The 20,351-nt window shown below is 41.0% G+C and overlaps 4 protein-coding genes across 6 annotated transcripts; 2 read left to right on the plus strand and 2 right to left on the minus strand.

Annotated features, from left to right (window-relative positions):
- The first annotated feature begins 876 nt into the window (after positions 1–876).
- Positions 877–10,085, plus strand: LOC5518695 (high-affinity choline transporter 1). Of its 3 annotated transcripts, XM_001638571.3 has the most exons (9): positions 877–1,031; positions 3,673–3,841; positions 4,268–4,381; positions 6,333–6,637; positions 6,703–6,825; positions 7,308–7,461; positions 7,650–7,882; positions 8,482–8,856; positions 9,422–10,085. In XM_001638571.3, the coding sequence occupies exons 2-9, from the start codon at positions 3,679–3,681 to the stop codon at positions 9,611–9,613; spliced, it is 1,659 nt and encodes a 552-aa protein (XP_001638621.3). In that variant the 5' UTR covers positions 877–1,031; positions 3,673–3,678; the 3' UTR covers positions 9,614–10,085. The 3 variants fall into 3 exon arrangements, with proteins under 3 accessions (XP_001638621.3, XP_032219260.2, XP_048580883.1); XM_032363369.2 differs by lacking the exons at positions 877–1,031; positions 3,673–3,841; positions 4,268–4,381 and adding an exon at positions 5,964–5,968; XM_048724926.1 differs by lacking the exons at positions 877–1,031; positions 3,673–3,841; positions 4,268–4,381 and adding an exon at positions 6,015–6,046.
- A 63-nt stretch (positions 10,086–10,148) lies between these two features.
- LOC5518696 (F-box/LRR-repeat protein 17) lies at positions 10,149–15,919 on the minus strand. The gene is made up of 4 exons (XM_001638642.3): positions 15,145–15,919; positions 14,129–14,579; positions 11,830–11,952; positions 10,149–11,093 (listed from the first exon to the last, which is right to left on the minus strand). Exons 1-4 carry the CDS (start codon positions 15,751–15,753, stop codon positions 10,939–10,941), a joined length of 1,338 nt encoding a protein of 445 aa, XP_001638692.3. The 5' UTR covers positions 15,754–15,919; the 3' UTR covers positions 10,149–10,938.
- Positions 15,920–16,054: 135 nt separating this feature from the next.
- LOC5518744 (39S ribosomal protein L14, mitochondrial) lies at positions 16,055–18,497 on the plus strand. Its single transcript, XM_032363371.2, has 3 exons — positions 16,055–16,222; positions 16,317–16,389; positions 17,315–18,497. Exons 1-3 carry the CDS (start codon positions 16,142–16,144, stop codon positions 17,737–17,739), a joined length of 579 nt encoding a protein of 192 aa, XP_032219262.2. The 5' UTR covers positions 16,055–16,141; the 3' UTR covers positions 17,740–18,497.
- Positions 18,498–18,915: 418 nt separating this feature from the next.
- LOC5518745 (cytochrome c oxidase subunit 7C, mitochondrial) lies at positions 18,916–20,235 on the minus strand. Its single transcript, XM_001638643.3, has 2 exons — positions 20,084–20,235; positions 18,916–19,223 (listed from the first exon to the last, which is right to left on the minus strand). Exons 1-2 carry the CDS (start codon positions 20,192–20,194, stop codon positions 19,098–19,100), a joined length of 237 nt encoding a protein of 78 aa, XP_001638693.1. The 5' UTR covers positions 20,195–20,235; the 3' UTR covers positions 18,916–19,097.
- Positions 20,236–20,351: the final 116 nt, after the last annotated feature.

Here is a 20,351-nt window from a genome sequence, read left to right on the forward strand (position 1 = left end):
TCGGCAAAATAAATTTTAACCCTAGAGGATAGCACTTGGGGTGTGGTCAACACCGGGGGGGGGAGATTTTGAACCATCACAGGACTTTTTCTTGCATGATGGTTTGATGATGGCATGATTCAAAATGTGAACATGTTAGAGGACATGAGCAATCGACAGAATTGAAGATTTTACCATCTCAGAACTGCATGGCTTTCTCGCCCGGAAAAGGGGGTCCCATAAAACAGATGGGGGTAATCGTCGGCAAAATTAATTTTAACCCTAGAGGAAAGCACTTGGGGTGTGGTCAACAGAAACTCTTAGCCATAAAAGATAGCAAATTAGCTGTGCGCGAAGCAATCTCTAATCTCTAATAAACCTCTAAGGGATAGCAGTTAGTAGAATTTTATACCCTAAAATGTAGATCACCCTGTCACTCTATTATGGCCTCCACTTCCCCGCGATCTTTCTCGAGAAAATGTGCATACATTATAGGGTTATTTAAGGAGTATGCGTTTTGTTCTTTTATCGTAGAGCCTAATTGATTTTTAGTTTCGATTGTCACAAATACGGGTGTTACAGGGTATTCTCTGGGGTGTTAAATTTATGGTCCTTGTTTTGTTTTTTTTTTTTTTGGGGGGGGGGGTGAAATTTTATTCACATCTTGTCTAACATTGTCTCAAGCAAAGGTCAAAGTGCTCAATAGAAAAATATAATAATATTGTTATGAATACTAGCACTACTGTTGAAAATATCAAATAGGTCCTGATGTTATAGCTGTTGTGTTCTCCAAGCATAATATCTGAAGTGCCTTAACGCCCTTTTTGCCGCTTACACTAAAATTTGAGGCCATCTCCGCTGCCAAACCGAGCATTGCAACAGTATACGTCCCTCTTGAGAGTCTCCTGTTACGAATTGCACGACCCCAACTCTATAGACACAATAGCTTTAGGCCACTGTAGCGAGAGACCGTGCTTTGTGTGTTTGCATAAACACACAATACCCGGGTGTGTCGCTAGTAAAGAAGATCATCTCGGATCATAAATAACCAGGTAACCTTTATCACAGAACAACTCCAAAATTTGGTCATCTTTAAGTGTTGTCAAAAGACTCTTGTAGTTATTTGAAATGTCACATATTCACTCTGTAGTTCCGAGAGCACTTGTGTATAATCATGTGTAGTCGTAGGGCGTAGTACGTCCTACATGTTCCACATGTAATGCAAATAGCGGATCTCTTAAAAGTATTCTTTTATTCACATACATCGAAACCAACATTTTTGTTTTCGGGTTACAGCAGGACTCTTCCCTTTCTTTGGGGACTTTAATATGAAATTGCAACTATATAAATTGTCTGATTCTTCACCTGTTCCTGGTTCATTTTTCGCATTAGATAATTAACCAAGAACAAAGAACTCTAAGCCAGCATGACGTTAGATCAGTGAGAAAATAAGAAAAACGGGTATTCCAGACTAAACTTCGCAACTTGCTGCACTTAGTGTTTTCTGTGCGCTTTTTCTAAGCCTGACAGGGTCAAGAAGGGGAAACAATGAATAAGAATCGCCTACTCTACCTAGAATTCTAGAACCATTTGCTTGAAGGAGGTCGAGGTACTTTATAGTGGCAAGCAAGGGGTCTGTGAGATATGATGATGAGCTTTTCTCACGTCACATCACCACTCGCCTCACATCAAGTCACTCCCAGAAAGTGGGCTCATTTGTTTGCGTTAAATTTAATATAAACACATCTAAAGTTCGAGGCCTATAACCTGCATGAAATTCCGATTTCAAATCATCTGAGTTCTTGTTTCGTCTGATCCTTTTAGAAAACAGAATGTATGTTTGGAGAAATGCTTGCGCTTTTATGCTTTGCTTCTGTCGTGGAATAAGTGGTTATCAAGTGTAGGGTATTGAATAACTATTGATCAATCAATCTTATTAAATCAGCGCTGTAGCAGGATTAGCTTGCCCATTCTTCACAAATATAGAATAATTTGAACTCAGAAGGTCGACAATTTACTGGGTTATTTAAATAAATTGAAAATTGTCGGGCATTTAGTCCATTAAGGACCTTTTCCGACTGTCGGGCATATAGCCACTGCGAAAAAAAAGGGGGGGACGATACAGAAATATTAAAATATATATTGGGGGCACAGCCACGCCCCTACTGGGCGTGGCGGAACCACGGGTGGCCCATTTTGTTAGCGCGTCAGCGTATGGGGCCTCTCACCACAGGTGGCCCAGGGAGCTAGCGCGTCAGCGTATGGGGCCTCTCACCTCTGCCGAAACGGGTTCGATTCCCGGTCGAGAAATTGACATTATCTTTCTGTCCCTCGGCCCTGAATTTGACTTGTTGAACGTATGTGAGCTTACTAGAAGCTTGTGTTCCTCAGTTCCATTTCAAGATAGGTCATTATTAATACATTAGGATTTTAAATGTGAAGCGTTTAGAACATGGTTGATATAAGCGCTATATAAATGCTTTTTTTTCTTGTTTTTGAAGATTTTTTTTTTGGTGGGGGGGGGGGCACATGCCCCCAGGGCGCCATCCACTGTTGCGGCCATTAATATAGACAAATGCAATAAAATGCCGAAAAATGTAATAAGATGTTGTCTACAAATGTAATGAAACCACCATTGTAAAACTTGTCTACCGATAACTTTTCTACCGATTTTCTGTTCATGAAGGGTCGAAAGAGAACATTAGGACCCAAAACACTGTTTTAATTGATCTTTTGATAAGCAAAGAGTCGGTTTTGTGACAAATGCTTCTCAATTAAACGTAGGGGACACATCACTTACGCGGTTGCCATCCTTTTTGGTTGCTATTTTTACATATATTGTTATTTTGTATTGGAGTTTTGTCAACACGACAAGAATCATTTGTGGAATTCCTCAGAGCTCCATATTCGGTCCATTACTTTTTTTAAACTATGTAAATGATTTCAGTTTCAAAACCCATATTGAGACAACGGGCAAAAAATCTGCTCTGGCATTGGTGCCATAAGACGCATTCGGCCCTTTATGTTCTCGAGCAGCACTTTATTCATTTCTAGTTCAGCCTCATTTTCTTTACTGCTCCCCCTTGTGGGACACTTGCGGTATAACTCTGAAGAATAACCTGCAGAAACTCCAAAATCTTGCCGCACGGGTCATAACGGGTGCAAAATAATATCCGCTCTAAAGATATCTTATACAAGTGGGATGCCTTTGACATTAGGCATGCAAAAATTAAAAGCACTCTTATGTTCAAGGTCTTAAATGAACCCTCTGCACCTAAGTTATCGAATAGTTTTACCAGACTAAACGATAAAGAAACGGGATATGGCCTGAGCAATCTGAAACTGACCAAGCACTTGCCTGGCCTAATACAAACTATCTTAAGCGTAGCTTCAAATACAGTGGTGCAATGCTCTGGAACAGTCTACCTCAAGAGGCAAAGAAAGCACAGTGTCTCAGTTTAAACGTCAAATTGCCTCGCATTCCTTTACGAAGACATGCTGACATTTTTAATCAATATATTTTAAACTAATTTTACATATTACATATTGGATATAGATCATCATGTCTTCAACAATTGTGCCACATCCCTTCTGGAAACCAGCTAAAGGCAATTTTTATTGTTGCTAGTTGTGTATTCCAGTGTGCCTAAATAAAGTTGTTGAATTGTTTTATTGTATTATATGTTTATTCAGGTAATAATGGGTGAGGTAAATATACCTGGCCTATTGGGCATCTTAGTTTTCTACCTGGCCATTCTAGCGGTTGGTCTGTGGGCGGCAAAGAAGAGAAAGTCAAATGAGGAGGAGTCCATGCTTGCTGGAAGAAGTCTTGGTATCTATGTAGGATCTTTCACCATGACAGGTAAGGGACGTCTTCCTATCCACACGAAACCCTTCTCACCATCTCATGCCCTCACATGCCTTATCACCATCTCATGCCCTTTTTCCCGACACTTCTTGACACTTCATCTTACTCTCCGATATCCCTTTTCCCTGACACCTCCTGACTCCCCTCATACCCTACAAAAACCCCTTTCCCCGATATCTCCTGACTTCCCTGCGATGTCCTCCTAAACCTTTTGCACTACCAGTGATTCCTTACTTTTGAAAGATTATATAAATTGTGGTTCTTGAGACAAAGTAATTGTCAATTATGAATGCCCAATAACGAACGAATCACATTTCCTAATTCAAAGAGGCAGAGTATTTATTTTTCAAATCTGACCTGACTCCTGGGTGGTGATTCTATAAATGTTCGTTTGGTATCTGTTTATCTTTTCTTCATTAGCCACTTGGGTGGGTGGTGGCTACATCAATGGCACGGCCGAGGCGGTTTACGCTGAAGGAAAAGGTCTCGTGTGGGCGCAAGCACCATGGGGGTACACCACTAGCCTTGTACTTGGTAAGTGTCCATGGGGGTACACCACTAGCCTTGTACTTGGTAAGTCGCCACGGGGGTACACCACTAGCCTTGTACTTGGTAAGTCACCATGGGGGTACACCACTAGCCTTGTACTTGGTAAATCGCTATGGGGGTACACCACTAGCCTTGTACTTGGTAAGTCGCTATGGGGGTACACCACTAGCCTTGTACTTGGTAAGTCGCTATGGGGGTACACCACTAGCCTTGTACTTGGTAAGTCGCTATGGGGGTACACCACTAGCCTTGTACTTGGTAAGTCGCTATGGGGGTACACCACTAGCCTTGTACTTGGTAAGTCGCTATGGGGGTACACCACTAGCCTTGTACTTGGTAAGTCGCTATGGGGGTACACCACTAGCCTTGTACTTGGTAAGTCGCTATGGGGGTACACCACTAGCCTTGTACTTGGCAAGTCGCTATGGGGGTACACCACTAGCCTTGTACTTGGTAAGTCATCATGGGGGTACACCACTAGCCTTGTACTTGGTAAGTCGCCATGGGGGTACACCACTAGCCTTGTACTTGGTAAGTCGCCATGGGGGTACACCACTAGCCTTGTAATGGTAAGTGTCCATGGGGGTACACCACTATCCTTGTAATGATAAGTTATCATGGGGGTACACAACTAGCCTTGTACTTGGCAAGTCGCTATGGGGGTACACCACTAGCCTTGTACTTGGCAAGTCGCTATGGGGGTACACCACTAGCCTTGTACTTGGTAAGTCGCTATGGGAATACACCACTAGCCTTGTACTTGGTAAGTCGCCATGGGGGTACACCACTAGCCTTGTAATGGTAAGTGTCCATGGGGGTACACCACTATCCTTGTAATGATAAGTTATCATGGGGGTACACAACTAGCCTTGTACTTGGTAAGTCGCCATGGGGGTACACCACTATCCTTGTACTTGGTAAGTCGCCATGGGGGTACACCACTATCCTTGTAATGGTAAGTCATCATGGGGGTACACCACTATCCTTGTAATGGTAAGTCATCATGGGGGTACACCACTAGCCTTGTACTTGGTAAGTCGCTATGGGGGTACACCACTAGCCTTGTAATGATAAGTCATCATGGGGGTACACCACTAGCCTTGTACTTGATAAGTCGCCATGGGGGTACACCACTAGCCTTGTACTTGGTAAGTCGCCATGGGGGTACACCACTAGCCTTGTACTTGGTAAGTCACCATGGGGGTACACCACTATCCTTGTACTTGGTAAGTCGCTATGGGGGAACACCACTATCCTTGTAATGGTAAGTCACCATGGGGGTACACCACTAGCCTTGTAATGGTAAGTGTCCATGGGGGTACACCACTAGCCTTGTACTTGGTAAGTCACCATGGGGGTACACCACTAGCCTTGTAATGGTAAGTCACCATGGGGGTACACCACTAGCCTTGTAATGGTAAGTGACCATGGGGGTACACCACTAGCCTTGTAATGGTAAGTGTCCATGGGGGTACACCACTAGCCTTGTACTTGGTAAGTCGCTATGGGGGTACACCACTAGCCTTGTACTTGGTAAGTCACCATGGGGGTACACCACTAGCCTTGTACTTGGTAAGTCGCTATGGGGGTACACCACTAGCCTTGTACTTGGTAAGTCACCATGGGGGTACACCACTAGCCTTGTACTTGGTAAGTCGCTATGGGGGTACACCACTATCCTTGTACTTGGTAAGTCGCCATGGGGGTACACCACTATCCTTGTAATGATACGTCATCATGGGGGTACACCATTGGCTTTTGACTTCTTGTAAGTGGCCATGAGGGTACACCACTAACCTTGTAATGGTAAGTCGCCTCGCCACTTCCTCTGTCTAAGCTGCGCGCAAATGTCCTGTATTGGTAGTAGCATTTTGATTATTTTTCTCAGCTGTCGTTAAATATCTAGGGTAAATACATTTTCACGGATCTATTCCAGGTGGGCTGTTTTTCGCGAAGATCATGCGTATGCGCGAGTATTTGACCATGTTGGATCCCTTTACGCGGAAGTACGGCCCTCGTTTTGGTGGAGTTTGTTTCATCCCCGCCTTGATAGGGGAAGTGTTCTGGTCCGCGTCGATCCTCGCCGCGCTCGGGTCGACCGTCAGCGTAGTGGTCGGCCTAGACAGGTTCACGTCGGTCATCACGTCGGCTGCTATTGCAGTCGCCTACACATTGGTGGGCGGGCTGTATTCCGTGGCGTATACGGATATCTTGCAGCTCATTTGCATCTTCATCGGTCTGGTAAGACAGCTTTAGTTCTCATAGAATACTCTGAAAAAAATGCCAAATGTCGTTTCTTTTTATAGTGGCTGAGCATCCCATTCATCATGACTAACCCGGCCGTGGGTGATATCTCGGATCATAAGGAGTGGATAGGGGAGTGGGATCCTGCGAAAGCCGGACTCTGGCTCGACTACGGCATGCATCTGGTATAATTAGCAACGACATCGTCCTAGGGGACTCCGGGCGTAGACACGATAGCGAAGAGAAAATGGGTGCACCAAAAACGATAAAGGGAGAGCACAAAAAGAGAAAGTACAGGAATCTTCTCCTTCTCTTTACTTCCCCTCTTGCAATGTATCGTTTTTGCCTTATTGCACGACGTCCCCACCGCAAAACGCCCGGTGTCCTCAAAATGCTGCTAAGTCGACTTACTAAACCTTACCATTTACAGGATAGGACGATTTTCGTTTTTTTGCAAAAAAGGTATTAGGTTCGAATACCCTTGATTGATTGGCTTCGCGGCTCCCGAGCCTTCTACGATCCACCATTCAGCCCACTCTGAATGCTGGCTGTGGACATGTTTTAGAAATATTAATGATACATGATACACTGATACATCTATCACGGGTGGCATGGAGGAATTTCTAAAGACATTTTTCAGAGCCGCTTTCGCAAATTCTCTGCACAGATCTTCGGCGGGATTCCGTGGCAGGTGTACTTCCAGAGAGTCCTGGCATGCAGAACCCCCAAGGTCGCACAGGGGTTGTCTTTCACTGCTGCTATTGGCTGCGTGATATTCACAATACCATCGATCATTATCGGCGCCGCTGGCAAGGTGACAGGTCAGGAATATATCGTCTGCTTTCAATTTGTCTTGTTTGGAGGTAACCGGTATAGATGTAGGCTGTAAACGAACAACCTACTTTAGTGCGAAGGCGACTTCCAGCTTTAATACCTGATCAGAGAAAAATTATCTAGCCTCTAAGCACTTAGATTATTTAAAGCAAAATCACCCTTTCTTCTTCTCTAGACTGGAGCAAGACGTCCTTCTACACGGGTCCAGTAAATGCCACCAACGTGACAGTTGAGTTCGATCAGTCGCTGATCCTGCCCATGGCGCTTCAGTACCTCACCCCTACCGCCGTGTCGTTTATCGGACTGGGTGCGGTCTCGGCAGCTGTCATGTCATCGTCCGACTCCAGCGTCCTGTCCGCCAGCACTATGTTTTCCCACAACGTTTACAAGCTCGTCTTCAGGCCTCAGGTGAGTCATGTATAAATGAAACAAGTAGACTTCTCCTTTTTTCGTTTTTTAAGCTGCGCCTTCAGTGATCAAGTATGAGTCGACGGGCCTTGGATATTTTTTGGACGAATTTTTGTTTAAATCCAACACACAGTTAACTATGTGTTGTTACTGTGGATGACAGTTAACTATGTGTTGTTACTGTGGATGACAGTTAACTATGTGTTGTTACTGTGGATGACAGTTAACTATGTGTTGTTACTGTTAATGACAGTTAACTACGTTTTATTACTGTGGATGACAGTTAACTATGTGTTGTTACTGTGGATGACAGTTAACTATGTGTTGCTACTGTGAATGACAGTAAACTGTGTGTTGTTACTGTGGATGACAGTTAACTATGTGTTGTTACTGTTAATGACAGTTAACTACCTTTTATTACTGTGGATGACAGTTAACTATGTGTTGTTACTGTTAATGACAGTTAACTACCTTTTATTACTGTGGATGACAGTTAACTATGTGTTGTTACTGTGGATGACAGTTAACTATGTGTTGTTACTGCGGATGATGATACTGCTGACTGTTGATGGCATATCTTTGTTGTTCTGTTGTTAAAGGCGTCGTCGCGTGAGATGTACTGGGTGCTCCGTATCGCCATCATCGGTGTTGGTGCTATCGCCACCACCATGGCCCTCACCGTCAAGTCCATCTACGTGCTGTTCGTCTTGTGTAGCGACATCGTCTACGTCATTTTGTTCCCTCAGCTCCTGTGCGTCATCTACATGGATAAGATCGTCAACACGTATGGCGCCGTCTCAGGCTACATCGTTGGCTTATCCCTGCGTATCTTGGGCGGAGAGCCGAACGTCGGGATCCAGCCAACCATAATCTTCCCGTGGTACAACGAGACTGACGGGCAACTGTTCCCCTACCGCACACTTTCCATGGCGTCCGGACTCTTCGCCATCATCGTGGTATCTCAGCTTCTTCAGGTGAGCACATACCTATACAGCCCCCCTCCTCCCCCCCCCCCCCCCCCCCCAACGGCCGAAGGACCACTTTCGGTTCTCAATAGACGTGTTATTTGTGGACAAAATTATAAAGCATAAGCTAGTTCACTCTGGTATGTAGCCAAATCCGACAATAAACGTCCCGTGGAGATAGAGATAGTGCAAAGCCATACAAAAAAATCCCTTTTTGCTCTTTCGTGGATTGTTCAGATTTTTATCAGAGAACTCACTGCCCCACCCCCCACCCCCGGAAAAATTAGGTCCACTTTTTCGGATTTTGCATCCCCCAAGAAGACTCCTGGGTACGGGCCTGTCCATATCATTTGAAGGAGGCAGCATGTATACAGAATCATACTCTGCCCATCACTGGGCAGCTTATATCTTGAGGCATGTATGCATTATGGTGGTATATCGGCTTGTTCATGTGAGCACATGACTTTATAATTTGAAGGAGGCAGCATGGATACAGAATTAGACCATGTCCATCATTGTGCATCTTATATCTTGAGGCATGTATGTTTATTGATTAAAATTCTTGTATGTACAGATACTGTTCAATCGTGGTATCGTCCCAATGAAATACGATTTTTTCCACTGTTTCGACGGCAAAGGAAGGAAGGATGAGATCCGCAAAGCGCCTTCTCCAGACAAAATTCCCGACATGCTTAAGGGAAAGGAGATTGGAATAGATAACGTCCTTGGGATTTCGTACGAGAGTAAACTGGACACTGCATTATAGACAGCTGGGTGACTGTACTAAGCTGATTCGGATGCGAGGGCAAGGAAGTGAAACAACAGGCGCCTAGCTGTGTGAGGGTTATAGATATATTGATAACGTGTAAAACCTAACGATATAAAAGAAGGCCGCATTTTAATGGAAAAAAGAGAAGAGGTGTGCGTCCAGCTTTAGCTGCACAACAGGGAAGTTACTAAAAATAAAAAATGTTTTTTTTTTGTAAAAGCCAGGGATATGTAACTGGCAATCGCGTTGAAGACAGCAGATGAAAAATTACTAGACTTATGATATATAATCGTGTGTAAGCGCTTTCAGTGGCTTAATAGTTTTGACTGAGTACAAACATTTTTTTTTGTAGTTTGTACATGATTGTACAAGAATCAGTTACATTATACTCAAATTGACATTTATAACGTTTGGGATATCTTGCATAGTCTAAATTACACAAAAAAGTAAAAAAATTGAGTTTGTAAAACAGCTGGTCTCTTTTATTCCTGCATCCCCTGTCCTTTTTTTTCCCAAAAGGATAACAGCAGCATTATAATTATATCTTTATTGGTCTAGAATTTCCGGTATTAGTACATCTTTTCCAATTTCATACAAAATATAATGAATGATATGTGTATGCGTAAGACAGCTAAGCACAACTGCATAGAGAATGCATACAATAAATCTGGCTATCTATCAAAATAACAACCACCTCTTTGTGGCCTAATGAGTGGTGTGTCCAACACTAGCTACACACCAAGATATAGTACTTGGTTTTAAAATTTAACATATTGTATGAATATCTAGCAGATTGATTGAGCGTGATGATGATGAATATACTGTTGTAATATGACTTGGTGTGACAAGGATGGTACAATCGTGTGATGAAATGCTAGGGTTCACATGACTTTGTGTGATAAGGAAGGTACAATCGTGTGATGAAATGCTAGGGTTCACATGACTACTGTATGTGTGATAAGGTTGTACAATCGTGTGATGGAATGCTAGGGTTCACATGACTTTGTGTGATAAGGAAGGTACAATCGTGTGATGGAATGCTAGGGTTCACATAACTTTGTGTGATAAGGATGGTACAATCGTGTGATGGAATGCTAGGGTTCACATAACTTTGTGTGATAAGGATGGTACAATAGTGTGATGAAATGCTAGGGTTCACATGACTTTGTGTGATAAGGAAGGTACAATAGTGTGATGGAATGCTAGGGTTCACATGACTATGTGTAATAAGGATGGTACAATAGTGTGATGAAATGCTAGGGTTTACATGACTTTGTGTGATAAGGATGGTACAATAGTGTGATGGAATGCTAGGGTTCACATCATTGGTTTGCCTCTCGTGGAGCACCAGAATAGATGCCACCATTCTTGAACATGCGGTTGACCTCAGTCACAAAGGTACTTAGGAACACATGGGGATAGCTTATGTTGAGCTCTGTTATGGTCTCATTCGTCACCTGGTCACACCTTACAAGTCCTATCACAACAACAACAAAGTGCTGATAAGAATGATGTGACCTTATAATAATGTGTCTTTTCCCAGTTTCAAGATACAATGGTCAAGACATGTTGATAAAAAAAACACTGCTTAAGGGTGTTTGGACATTTCTCTGAGGGCCGTTGCTAGGAAAACTTCAAGACGTTATAAATGGAATGAATTTAGGCATGGCATCATTGTTTATGAATCTCTAAATTTTGATGACGTCATCAGCTGATGCCTAAAAAAATCGTGATCAGTCCACTCTTCTCAAAGATTATAGAGTTGGAAACGCAAACCGGAAGTAGAATTATCTATGCATAAATCCTGGTTACAAATGCGATATCAAAATCTTGACTATTCTCTTGCTTTTTAACAGTGAAATATGCATTGAAACAACTCTTTTCTTGCTTAAATCAGCACTCCAGGTCACTAAGTTGGTGCCCTAGGTGAAAAATCATCCCCACCAATTTTTATTTTACAGTATTTGCTGTTTGATTGCGTTATTCTTGCAAATTTCAGCATTCGTTTTTTAAGCTAGGAATGTTGCGCACACGTTAATTGTTTTCCCGCCATTCGATTTTTCCGCCTAAAAGTGTGAAGTTCCCGGATGATCATACATGCACCTAACATCCGAATTGCTAAGTAACAAGATTTGTCCCAACACCCTTAACATGTTTTTGGTGCCTGTTTTGAAGACCCCTATAACCAAAAAACAATCATTAGTCTTACACACCGAGGTGCTTGAGTGTTTTACATCCATGGACTAAGACTTTCACCCCCTCATCAGTTATCTCTTGGCACCAGCTGACATCTAGTCTCTCAAGGCCAAAGGCATTCACAGACAAGAGCACAAGGCCTGCAAGGGTAATATTGTTCAGATATATTTGTGATATTTTTTCATGTAATTTAATACATACTCACATTCACCTGATACATTTAGCTTTCTGGCAGCCCAAGGGAGGGGTTAAACCCCCTAAACCTTCCCCCTGGTTCGGCTTCTGTGTTTTTGTGCACTTTTTAATGTGAGAAGTGTAAAGAACACTTTTTAACAGTACTATTCCATTGACACACTATACTAGGAACAAGCTCCACTCTACCATCTACCCCTAAACGCACAAGCGAAAAAAAAAAAAAAAACTCTATGTATCTTTCCATACACATGCAATTTTGGTTGAGTTATTTCTCCTGTAAAGCCACACATGTATAATGTCCAAAAATGGGGAAAATGTCAGTTTTTAGTTTATGTGTTGTTTGTTACAAAACCCATAACTGCACAGTTCAGACCACCAGCAAATTACTATAACCCCACAGTCCATACCATCAGCAAATTACTATAACCGCACAGTCCATACCATCAGCAAATTACTATAACCGCACAGTCCATACCATCAGCAAATTACTATAACTGCACAGTCCATACCATCAGCAAATTACTATAATAACTGCACAGTCCATACCATCAGCAAATTACTATAACCGCACAGTCCATACCACCAGCAAATTACTATAACCGCACAGTCCATACCATCAGCAAATTACTATAACCGCACAGTCCATACCATCAGCAAATTACTATAACCGCACAGTCCATACCATCAGCAAATTACTATAACCGCACAGTCCATACCACCAGCAAATTACTATAACTGCACAGTCCATACCATCAGCAAATTACTATAACCGCACAGTCCATACCATTAGCAAATTACTATAACTGCACAGTCCATACCATCAGCAAATTACTATAATAACTGCACAGTCCATACCATCAGCAAATTACTATAACTGCACAGTCCATACCATCAGCAAATTACTATAACTGCACAGTCCATACCATCAGCAAATTACTATAACCGCACAGTCCATACCATCAGCAAATTACTATAACCGCACAGTCCATACCATCAGCAAATTACTATAACCGCACAGTCCATATCATCAGCAAATTACTATAACCACACAGTCCATACCATCAGCAAATTACTATAACTGCACAGTCCATACCATCAGCAAATCACTATAACTGCACAGTCCATACCATCAGCAAATTACTATAACTGCACAGTCCATACCATCAGCAAATTACTATAATAACTGCACAGTCCATACCATCAGCAAATTACTATAACTGCACAGTCCATACCATCAGCAAATTACTATAACTGCACAGTCCATACCATCAGCAAATTACTATAACCGCACAGTCCATACCATCAGCAAATTACTATAACCGCACAGTCCATACCATCAGCAAATTACTATAACCGCACAGTCCATATCATCAGCAAATTACTATAACCACACAGTCCATACCATCAGCAAATTACTATAACTGCACAGTCCATACCATCAGCAAATCACTATAACTGCACAGTCCATACCATCAGCAAATTACTATAACCGCACAGTCCATACCATTAGCAAATTACTATAACTGCACAGTCCATACCATCAGCAAATTACTATAACCGCACAGTCCATACCATCAGCAAATTACTATAACTGCACAGTCCATACCATCAGCAAATTACTATAACTGCACAGTCCATACCATCAGCAAATTACTATAACTGCACAGTCCATACCATCAGCAAATTACTATAACTGCACAGTCCATACCACCAGCAAATTACTATAACCGCACAGTCCATATCATCAGCAAATTACTATAACTGCACAGTCCATACCATCAGCAAATTACTATAACTGCACAGTCCATACCACCAGCAAATTACTATAACCGCACAGTCCATATCATCAGCAAATTACTATAACTGCACAGTCCATACCATCAGCAAATTACTATAACTGCACAGTCCATATCATCAGCAAATTACTATAACTGCACAGTCCATACCATCAGCAAATTACTATAACTGCACAGTTCAGACCACCAGCAAATTACTATAACTGCACAGTCCATACCACCAGCAAATTACTATAACCGCACAGTCCATACCATCAGCAAATTACTATAACTGCACAGTCCATACCATCAGCAAATTACTGCACATTACTGTATTATCGCCCACCTTCATCGCTTATCCTGCAGTGCACAAGATACAGGCTGGATAGCTTGGTGCAGTGTTGTACAATATGTCCTGCCGACTTGTCAGTCACATTAAAACAAAGACTAAGGTTCAATATAACCAGGTTAGGGCATCCGCATACGATCTCCTTGACAATGTCATCATTGAGTGTTGTGCAGTATCTAATATCTAAAATTGTCATGTGACGAGAATAAGATGCTATGCTTTTAGCCCCCTCTCCACTGATACCACAGGAGTTCAACTGCAGTCTTTTTAACCTGCGGCATCTAGAAACAAGTTCTTTGACACCATCATCAAGGATCTTGATGTTATGCTCAAGAGATAAGTGATCAATATTGGGACAGTATTTAGAAATGTGAAAAAGTGCAGCACTTGTTATAAAGGGACATTGGTTCAGCTTCATCTCTTGGATTTCAGGGCAGCCTTGACAGAGCTAAAAATAAAAAGACAATACATAACATTATACATGCAGAAGAGTAAGAGCTGAGTGGTACAGGATTGGTCTCCTAAGCAATTGGTCAATTTTTTTTTCTATTAAAGCTATACAATCAGCTATCACAAGCTAAATGCATTGATACAATAAAAAAGTTATTATTATTTTAATTATTAAACATAGATTTAAAGTTTTATGACACATAAATGACATCACATTAAAGTTTAAAACATTGCCATTTAGTAGACATGGGGATGCTTCCAAAGGGAAATGTTTAGATTTTGATGATTCAAATTTATAAATTTCCATACTTCTTTGTGAGATACTATTTGCACCCTAATGTACACAGCATTAATTTTAATAAACTGTTAAGGGTATATTTTTAACTGAATTTGGTAAATGATATATGATTTTTCTTTTTAAAAAGTTAATCGAGATTTCTTTTCGTCTTCCGATTTTGGGTAAAATTAATGACAAAGATGTACTTGACTAGGGCCTATTAACACAAGGCCTATTACAAAAGGCCTTTCAACACAAGGCACGCTATTGCTGCATAAGACCCCACCATTTCCATCCCCTTGTCAGTGATCGAACACATGCTGAGATGAACAATCCGCAGGTTGTGGCAGATCTGACCAACAGTTGACAGACACTTGTCAGTCATGCATGGTGACCGCACTGTTCTCAATACTTGTAAAGCAGAGCACTTCTGCAATGCTGTTTGCAAGCCATTGTCACTGAAGCTTGCACATTCGGAAACATCAAGTTCTAGGACCGAATCACTCAGGCTAGTGAGTCGGTCGAGAATGTCATCAGTAACAAGCCTTCGTCCACTTAGATTTAATGTCCTCCATAAGCTAGGATCGTTACAAATCTCATGCCATTTTCTGCAAACACAGGCAACTCTCCCCCTGTCCTTGATGTCGAAGAATGAAACAATACCCAGCATAACAACATGCGGAAGTAAGTTGAAATCAAATGTGTGACTGTTGATGTTGTTAGCTGCGCATGATGCTAAATTACATGGTATGACTTCGCAAATGCAGGCGGCATTGTCTAGAGAGCATAAGCGACCATTTATATCCGTTGGTGTACCACTTATTTCCGAGTCACTCTCGCAAGTCAACTCATCTTTTGTAACCCTAGTGTCCATTTCGTTGTTCAAACCGTCCATTTCTTTTTGTTCACAGCAGTCTAGTCCCACGTCTTCTATGGGACACGCTACATTGACTGCCCTTGGTAAAACAGCATTATGCTCAAAATGAAATCCGTTGCTTTCTCGTTCAAAATTTGAGATTTGGTAATGCTAAAACGCCGCTTTTGGTCTTATTGTGTCCTCTTGTGTACACTTCCTCATAGAAAAACGGTTATAAAATCGGTGATGATTTTAAAATCGAATAGTAATAGTTAATCTTCATGTTCGCATTAAGTGCCTTTTTTTTAAAACGCTCTCGAATTATGTGAAAAATCAATAGAACCGTTCATCGGCGGCCATTTTGAACGACTCTTTCCTGAGATCGAGGTACTCGTTACCAGGTTTTCGTCCGAACGGGTTCTCCAAGATGGCGGCTGTGTGGATGTCTCGTGTTGCAAAATTTTGTGGAAGGGTTACTTTTAACTCACAGGAGATACTTTACTCGAAGGTGAGTATCTAAATAAAAAGATAATAGCACATAGCGTTTTTGCAATATGAAAGGGACATTTTTAATGAAAATGATTTCGTTTGGCTATTCCTAGATCCACCATAACGCCCGTGGCAGAGGTTGTCTTCCTGTTTCGCTGAACTTGGCACAGGGAAGAGCGTTCACAGGTAGGGATGTGCAATATTGCAGTAAGAAAAGTGCTGATGATCCTAAATTTTAAAATTTTTAATCCCTTGGTTGCACATTTTATTCTTGTTTATTTCACCCTACATTAGGTAACCGCTGGCCATACCAGCAAGGGGGGACTTTATACTTTCAAACACGAACGCGCGCTATAAAAGGGATCGCTCCGCCCCCTTTTTGGCAAGCTCTCGCGCAAGTCGTCGCCATTCAAAGTTGGACTTCATTGAGTGAGGGCCTCTGAAACTGCCAGAAGAAAACATAGCAAAAAGTAAAGCCGTACCACAAACTACGAGAACTGTAAATTACAAGAGATTGTTAAAGAGCTATCATGCATATTTGGAAAGTGTTTGGAGTCAATTCTCTACAGAAACAAGAAACAAAAATTGTATTTGAGAAATTAAACACAGCGCGCACTCGTTTGAATTCAAAAACAGAGTATGCACGCTCATTTGAAATGGTGTCATTCAGGTGTGCACACCGACAAACAACAAATTTGCCAAATTCATCACTTCAAAAACTCTTTAACCCCCCATTATTTTTCGTTTTGTTCTAAGAAATTGCTAATAACTAGACTGTATTTACTAGACTGTGTTTTCGTCCAATTGTGAACTCTATTGCAGCTTTCTGGCTTCTCTCTATGTAGATCTGCACACAGTGATGTCAAATGATGAATGACAGCTTGCCTAAGGCAAGTCCCTTTTATAGTGCGTATTTGTGTTTAAACCACAGGGACAGATTTTTTTTACTCTATCACCCTCCCCTGCAAAAAAGGAAATCATTATTAATAAATTAATCAACCTGATTGGCTGTATGCCCACTTTGTGGAGTAAAATTCTGTTTGTGTGTTTGAATAGGGTAAGTTGTATTATTACACTAATAATAATATATCATTCCTTTGCCCCATTGTAGGAAATCTTCTTTCAAGGATACAACATCTACAGCCATCACTGAGGCAGCCAACAAGTCAAACTATACAAACAAGAAATATTGGTCTCTTGACAAGATTCAACGTTGTGGATAACAGTGCACTTGGTCAAAGAACCAAGAGAAATCGCAAACCGTATCTGATAGGCTTTTACAGGAAGAGAAAGACAGCAGAAGTTGGCGATGTGATCCGTGTAGCAGTGGGCGGCAAAACTAACAAAGCAATTGTTGTGGGGACACGCAAGCCAAAGCATCACTCAGTACCAAGATATGATAACAATAACATTGTTCTTGTGGATGATAACCTTGCCCCCCTCGGCACAAGAATCAAGGGTCCCATTCCTACTATCATTCGCAGGCGACAAGCAAAGTACTCCAAAGTGCTTGCCATAGCATCTAGATTTATTTAGGTTTTGAGCTTGCTTAGAATTAAACACGAACGCATGCTATGCATCCACTATAAGATAATACTGCATGCTGCATGGTTAAATTTTCAATTCATTTTGGGTTTGGATTTTCTAACTCCTATACTAGAGATGACTGAAGTGGAGGCTTAAACAAGATGCCGTATATAAGGGATGACAGCCTTTTTAGTATATTTCATCTTTACCATTCATTATCATCACAGGTAGCACAAGCTCTTTATTTGTCCCTATTGATATTACAATAAACATAAGGCAAAAATAGGGAGGGAATATATTGGAAAGTTCATAAAATACTGGTCTGTTCATGTTAAATAAATTTAAATCAGTTACCAATAAATAAAATAAAAAAGTAGCACATCAAATACGGATGATTAAATGTCATTCTCAAAAAATATGAATGAAATTGGACGAGATTTGAGACTACTAGACGTCAATTTTATAACCAGGAAATTTAAAAAATTGCTATAAAAATTACTAACAAGCCTTTTTAAGAGCTTGGGCTACCTGTGATTGGCATGGGTAATGTTTTTTTTTTGTGAAACAGAACATATTCACTTTTATTTGACATGTCCATGAATTCATGTGGAAATTTTTTGTTACTGCATAATTTTTGCTAAAACGTTTTGAATATTGCATTCAGTCACTATGAGTTCAACAGTCACAGTTGTTGGTTGGTTGCAGGCAAATTTTAGAAATTTGTATAAAAAGGTGCTAGAGTTTTAAAAAAAATGTAAAAAACAACACAAGGTAGTGTAATCATTGTCTTGTGGCTTATTGACTTATTATCTCAAGGTTTAGTTGACTTATTATCTCAAGGTTTAGTTGGTTACAGGCCTTTTACACCGGACCTCACGTATGAATCTAGTGAAAATGTGTACTTGTCATGGAATTTTTGTGTACTTTCTAAGAACAAGCATAAAAGTGGCCTATAAATCTGGAGCAAAAATGCAAATCACAAGCAGAGCGATTTATCAGCTCAATATTCCCCCATTTGCAACCCTCCCCAAGACAAAATAATCAGAGGACTCTTCTACTATAAGAAACATTGCAGGAAAGTTGGCAAAGCTTGATTTTCTTGTGGGTATTGGGGGGGGGGGGCTTGCATAGATTGTAACTTTGTAATTTTTAAAAGAAACTCAAGTAATGTCATACGAAATCTCATAAAATTTACATAAATTTATTTCACACTTAGACTATGAAAAGCCTTAACTTCACTCCACTTTCAGAATAGTTAACATTTGGTTACAGTTTTAACAAAGTATAAATCCACTGGCAGCATTCCTTGAATAATCTTCAAGTTTGAGGACAGCAAGACACAATTTACACAAAGCCATCTTGAAGCCTTAGGAATTCGCTGCTTTGGCCATCTGGAATCGGACGGCAACAAAAGGAAGTGCAAAGCAGGTTCCCAGGTAGGCGACCATCACAATTAACAACCTTGTCTTGTTCTGTGTTTGAAACGGCATGTTCTATACATATGAAAGGGGAAATATTAGTAGAATCAAAGGAGAATGAGAAAATGCAATAAAAAAGAAAATTATCTTGGAGAATTTTTCAGGGTGGGGGGGGGGGGTTAATGTGTGCTCTTCTCTTGAATTTTTCAAAGAAATGCTGGGGTTTTCATAGTATCATAAAAATACCAGTGTTTTATTTCTTTTACAAATTAATTATTCAATTCAAGACAACAAAAAAACAACCATAGTAATGTTATCCGAGCCAGAATTAATGCTGAGTCATTTTGTGACCTTACTAGCCATAATATATACATCCCCCAAATGTGTGAAATTTGCTGACTCATTTAATTACTTTATTATTGGAGACAACGATATTTTAGGTACAATGAAAATATTACAATATTTTAAATGGTAAACTAAAATTAACAAAGGCCACCCCCCCCCCCCCCTCTCACCCACACCTTCCATCTAAACACTGTCATCATTACATAATTCTAAGGAACATTAACGAACACGGTTAGAGTTAGGTATATCGAAAGTTAGCAAAATCAATTGCAATGAGAACACTATGGCAATTGACAAATGCAAACCCCGGACGCAATTTATGACAAATTTCGAAATCGTGCGAAACTGCATGCATGCTCTATAAATGACAATAAATAATTTTAAGAAAATACACTAAGCTCTAATGATTTTTAACGTAAAGACTTAAGCAGCAAGGTCACATTCATGATATACAAGTCAATGTATATTATAAAATCAAGTGAATTAGAAAGTGTCGACATCAAAATTGCCGGCCACCCCAAATCGGGTACAATATAGCCATATAAAACCGTATCCTACGTGGTAATATAGCAAAAATAAATACTCCATACCAGTCCTGGTCCTTCATCGAAGTGAACACCACGTAAAAGACGGTTGTTCGTTGCCCGCATACGCGTAGCAGAGCGACCAAAGAGAACCAAAGACCTTCCAACAGACGCCATTTTGAATCGTGTTCAACGAGAAGTGACCCACAACACACCGCGCGGAATGATCGCGGTAAAACCGGACTATGGGTGGAGGGGCTGGGGATGATGGAATAAATTTAGAAAACGTCATCTGAATTATCAGAACGAAATAAGGAAACAAGAGCAATGAGTT

This window comes from Nematostella vectensis, chromosome 3, assembly GCF_932526225.1.
Source record: "Nematostella vectensis chromosome 3, jaNemVect1.1, whole genome shotgun sequence".
Taxonomy (NCBI): Eukaryota; Metazoa; Cnidaria; class Anthozoa; order Actiniaria; family Edwardsiidae; genus Nematostella; species Nematostella vectensis.

What these genes read in the sequence shown, in the direction of transcription:
- LOC5518695 (XM_001638571.3), top strand. Translation starts at nt 3,679, where the DNA reads ATGGGTGAGGTAAATATACCTGGCCTATTGGGCATCTTAGTTTTCTAC. An exon ending in CACCACTAGCCTTGTACTTG is followed by an intron (nt 4,382 to 6,332) that starts GTAAGTGTCCAT and finishes GATCTATTCCAG; the next exon opens with GTGGGCTGTTTTTCGCGAAG. An exon ending in AGCTCGTCTTCAGGCCTCAG is followed by an intron (nt 7,883 to 8,481) that starts GTGAGTCATGTA and finishes CTGTTGTTAAAG; the next exon opens with GCGTCGTCGCGTGAGATGTA.
- LOC5518696 (XM_001638642.3), bottom strand. Translation starts at nt 15,753, where the DNA reads ATGGACGGTTTGAACAACGAAATGGACACTAGGGTTACAAAAGATGAG. An exon ending in CTGACAAGGGGATGGAAATG is followed by an intron (nt 14,580 to 15,144) that starts GTGGGGTCTTAT and finishes TTTTATTTTTAG; the next exon opens with CTCTGTCAAGGCTGCCCTGA. An exon ending in CTGCAGGATAAGCGATGAAG is followed by an intron (nt 11,953 to 14,128) that starts GTGGGCGATAAT and finishes TTACCCTTGCAG; the next exon opens with GCCTTGTGCTCTTGTCTGTG.
- LOC5518744 (XM_032363371.2), top strand. Translation starts at nt 16,142, where the DNA reads ATGGCGGCTGTGTGGATGTCTCGTGTTGCAAAATTTTGTGGAAGGGTT. An exon ending in AGGAGATACTTTACTCGAAG is followed by an intron (nt 16,223 to 16,316) that starts GTGAGTATCTAA and finishes GGCTATTCCTAG; the next exon opens with ATCCACCATAACGCCCGTGG. An exon ending in ACAGGGAAGAGCGTTCACAG is followed by an intron (nt 16,390 to 17,314) that starts GTAGGGATGTGC and finishes GCCCCATTGTAG; the next exon opens with GAAATCTTCTTTCAAGGATA.
- LOC5518745 (XM_001638643.3), bottom strand. Translation starts at nt 20,194, where the DNA reads ATGGCGTCTGTTGGAAGGTCTTTGGTTCTCTTTGGTCGCTCTGCTACG. An exon ending in TCGATGAAGGACCAGGACTG is followed by an intron (nt 19,224 to 20,083) that starts GTATGGAGTATT and finishes TCATATGTATAG; the next exon opens with AACATGCCGTTTCAAACACA.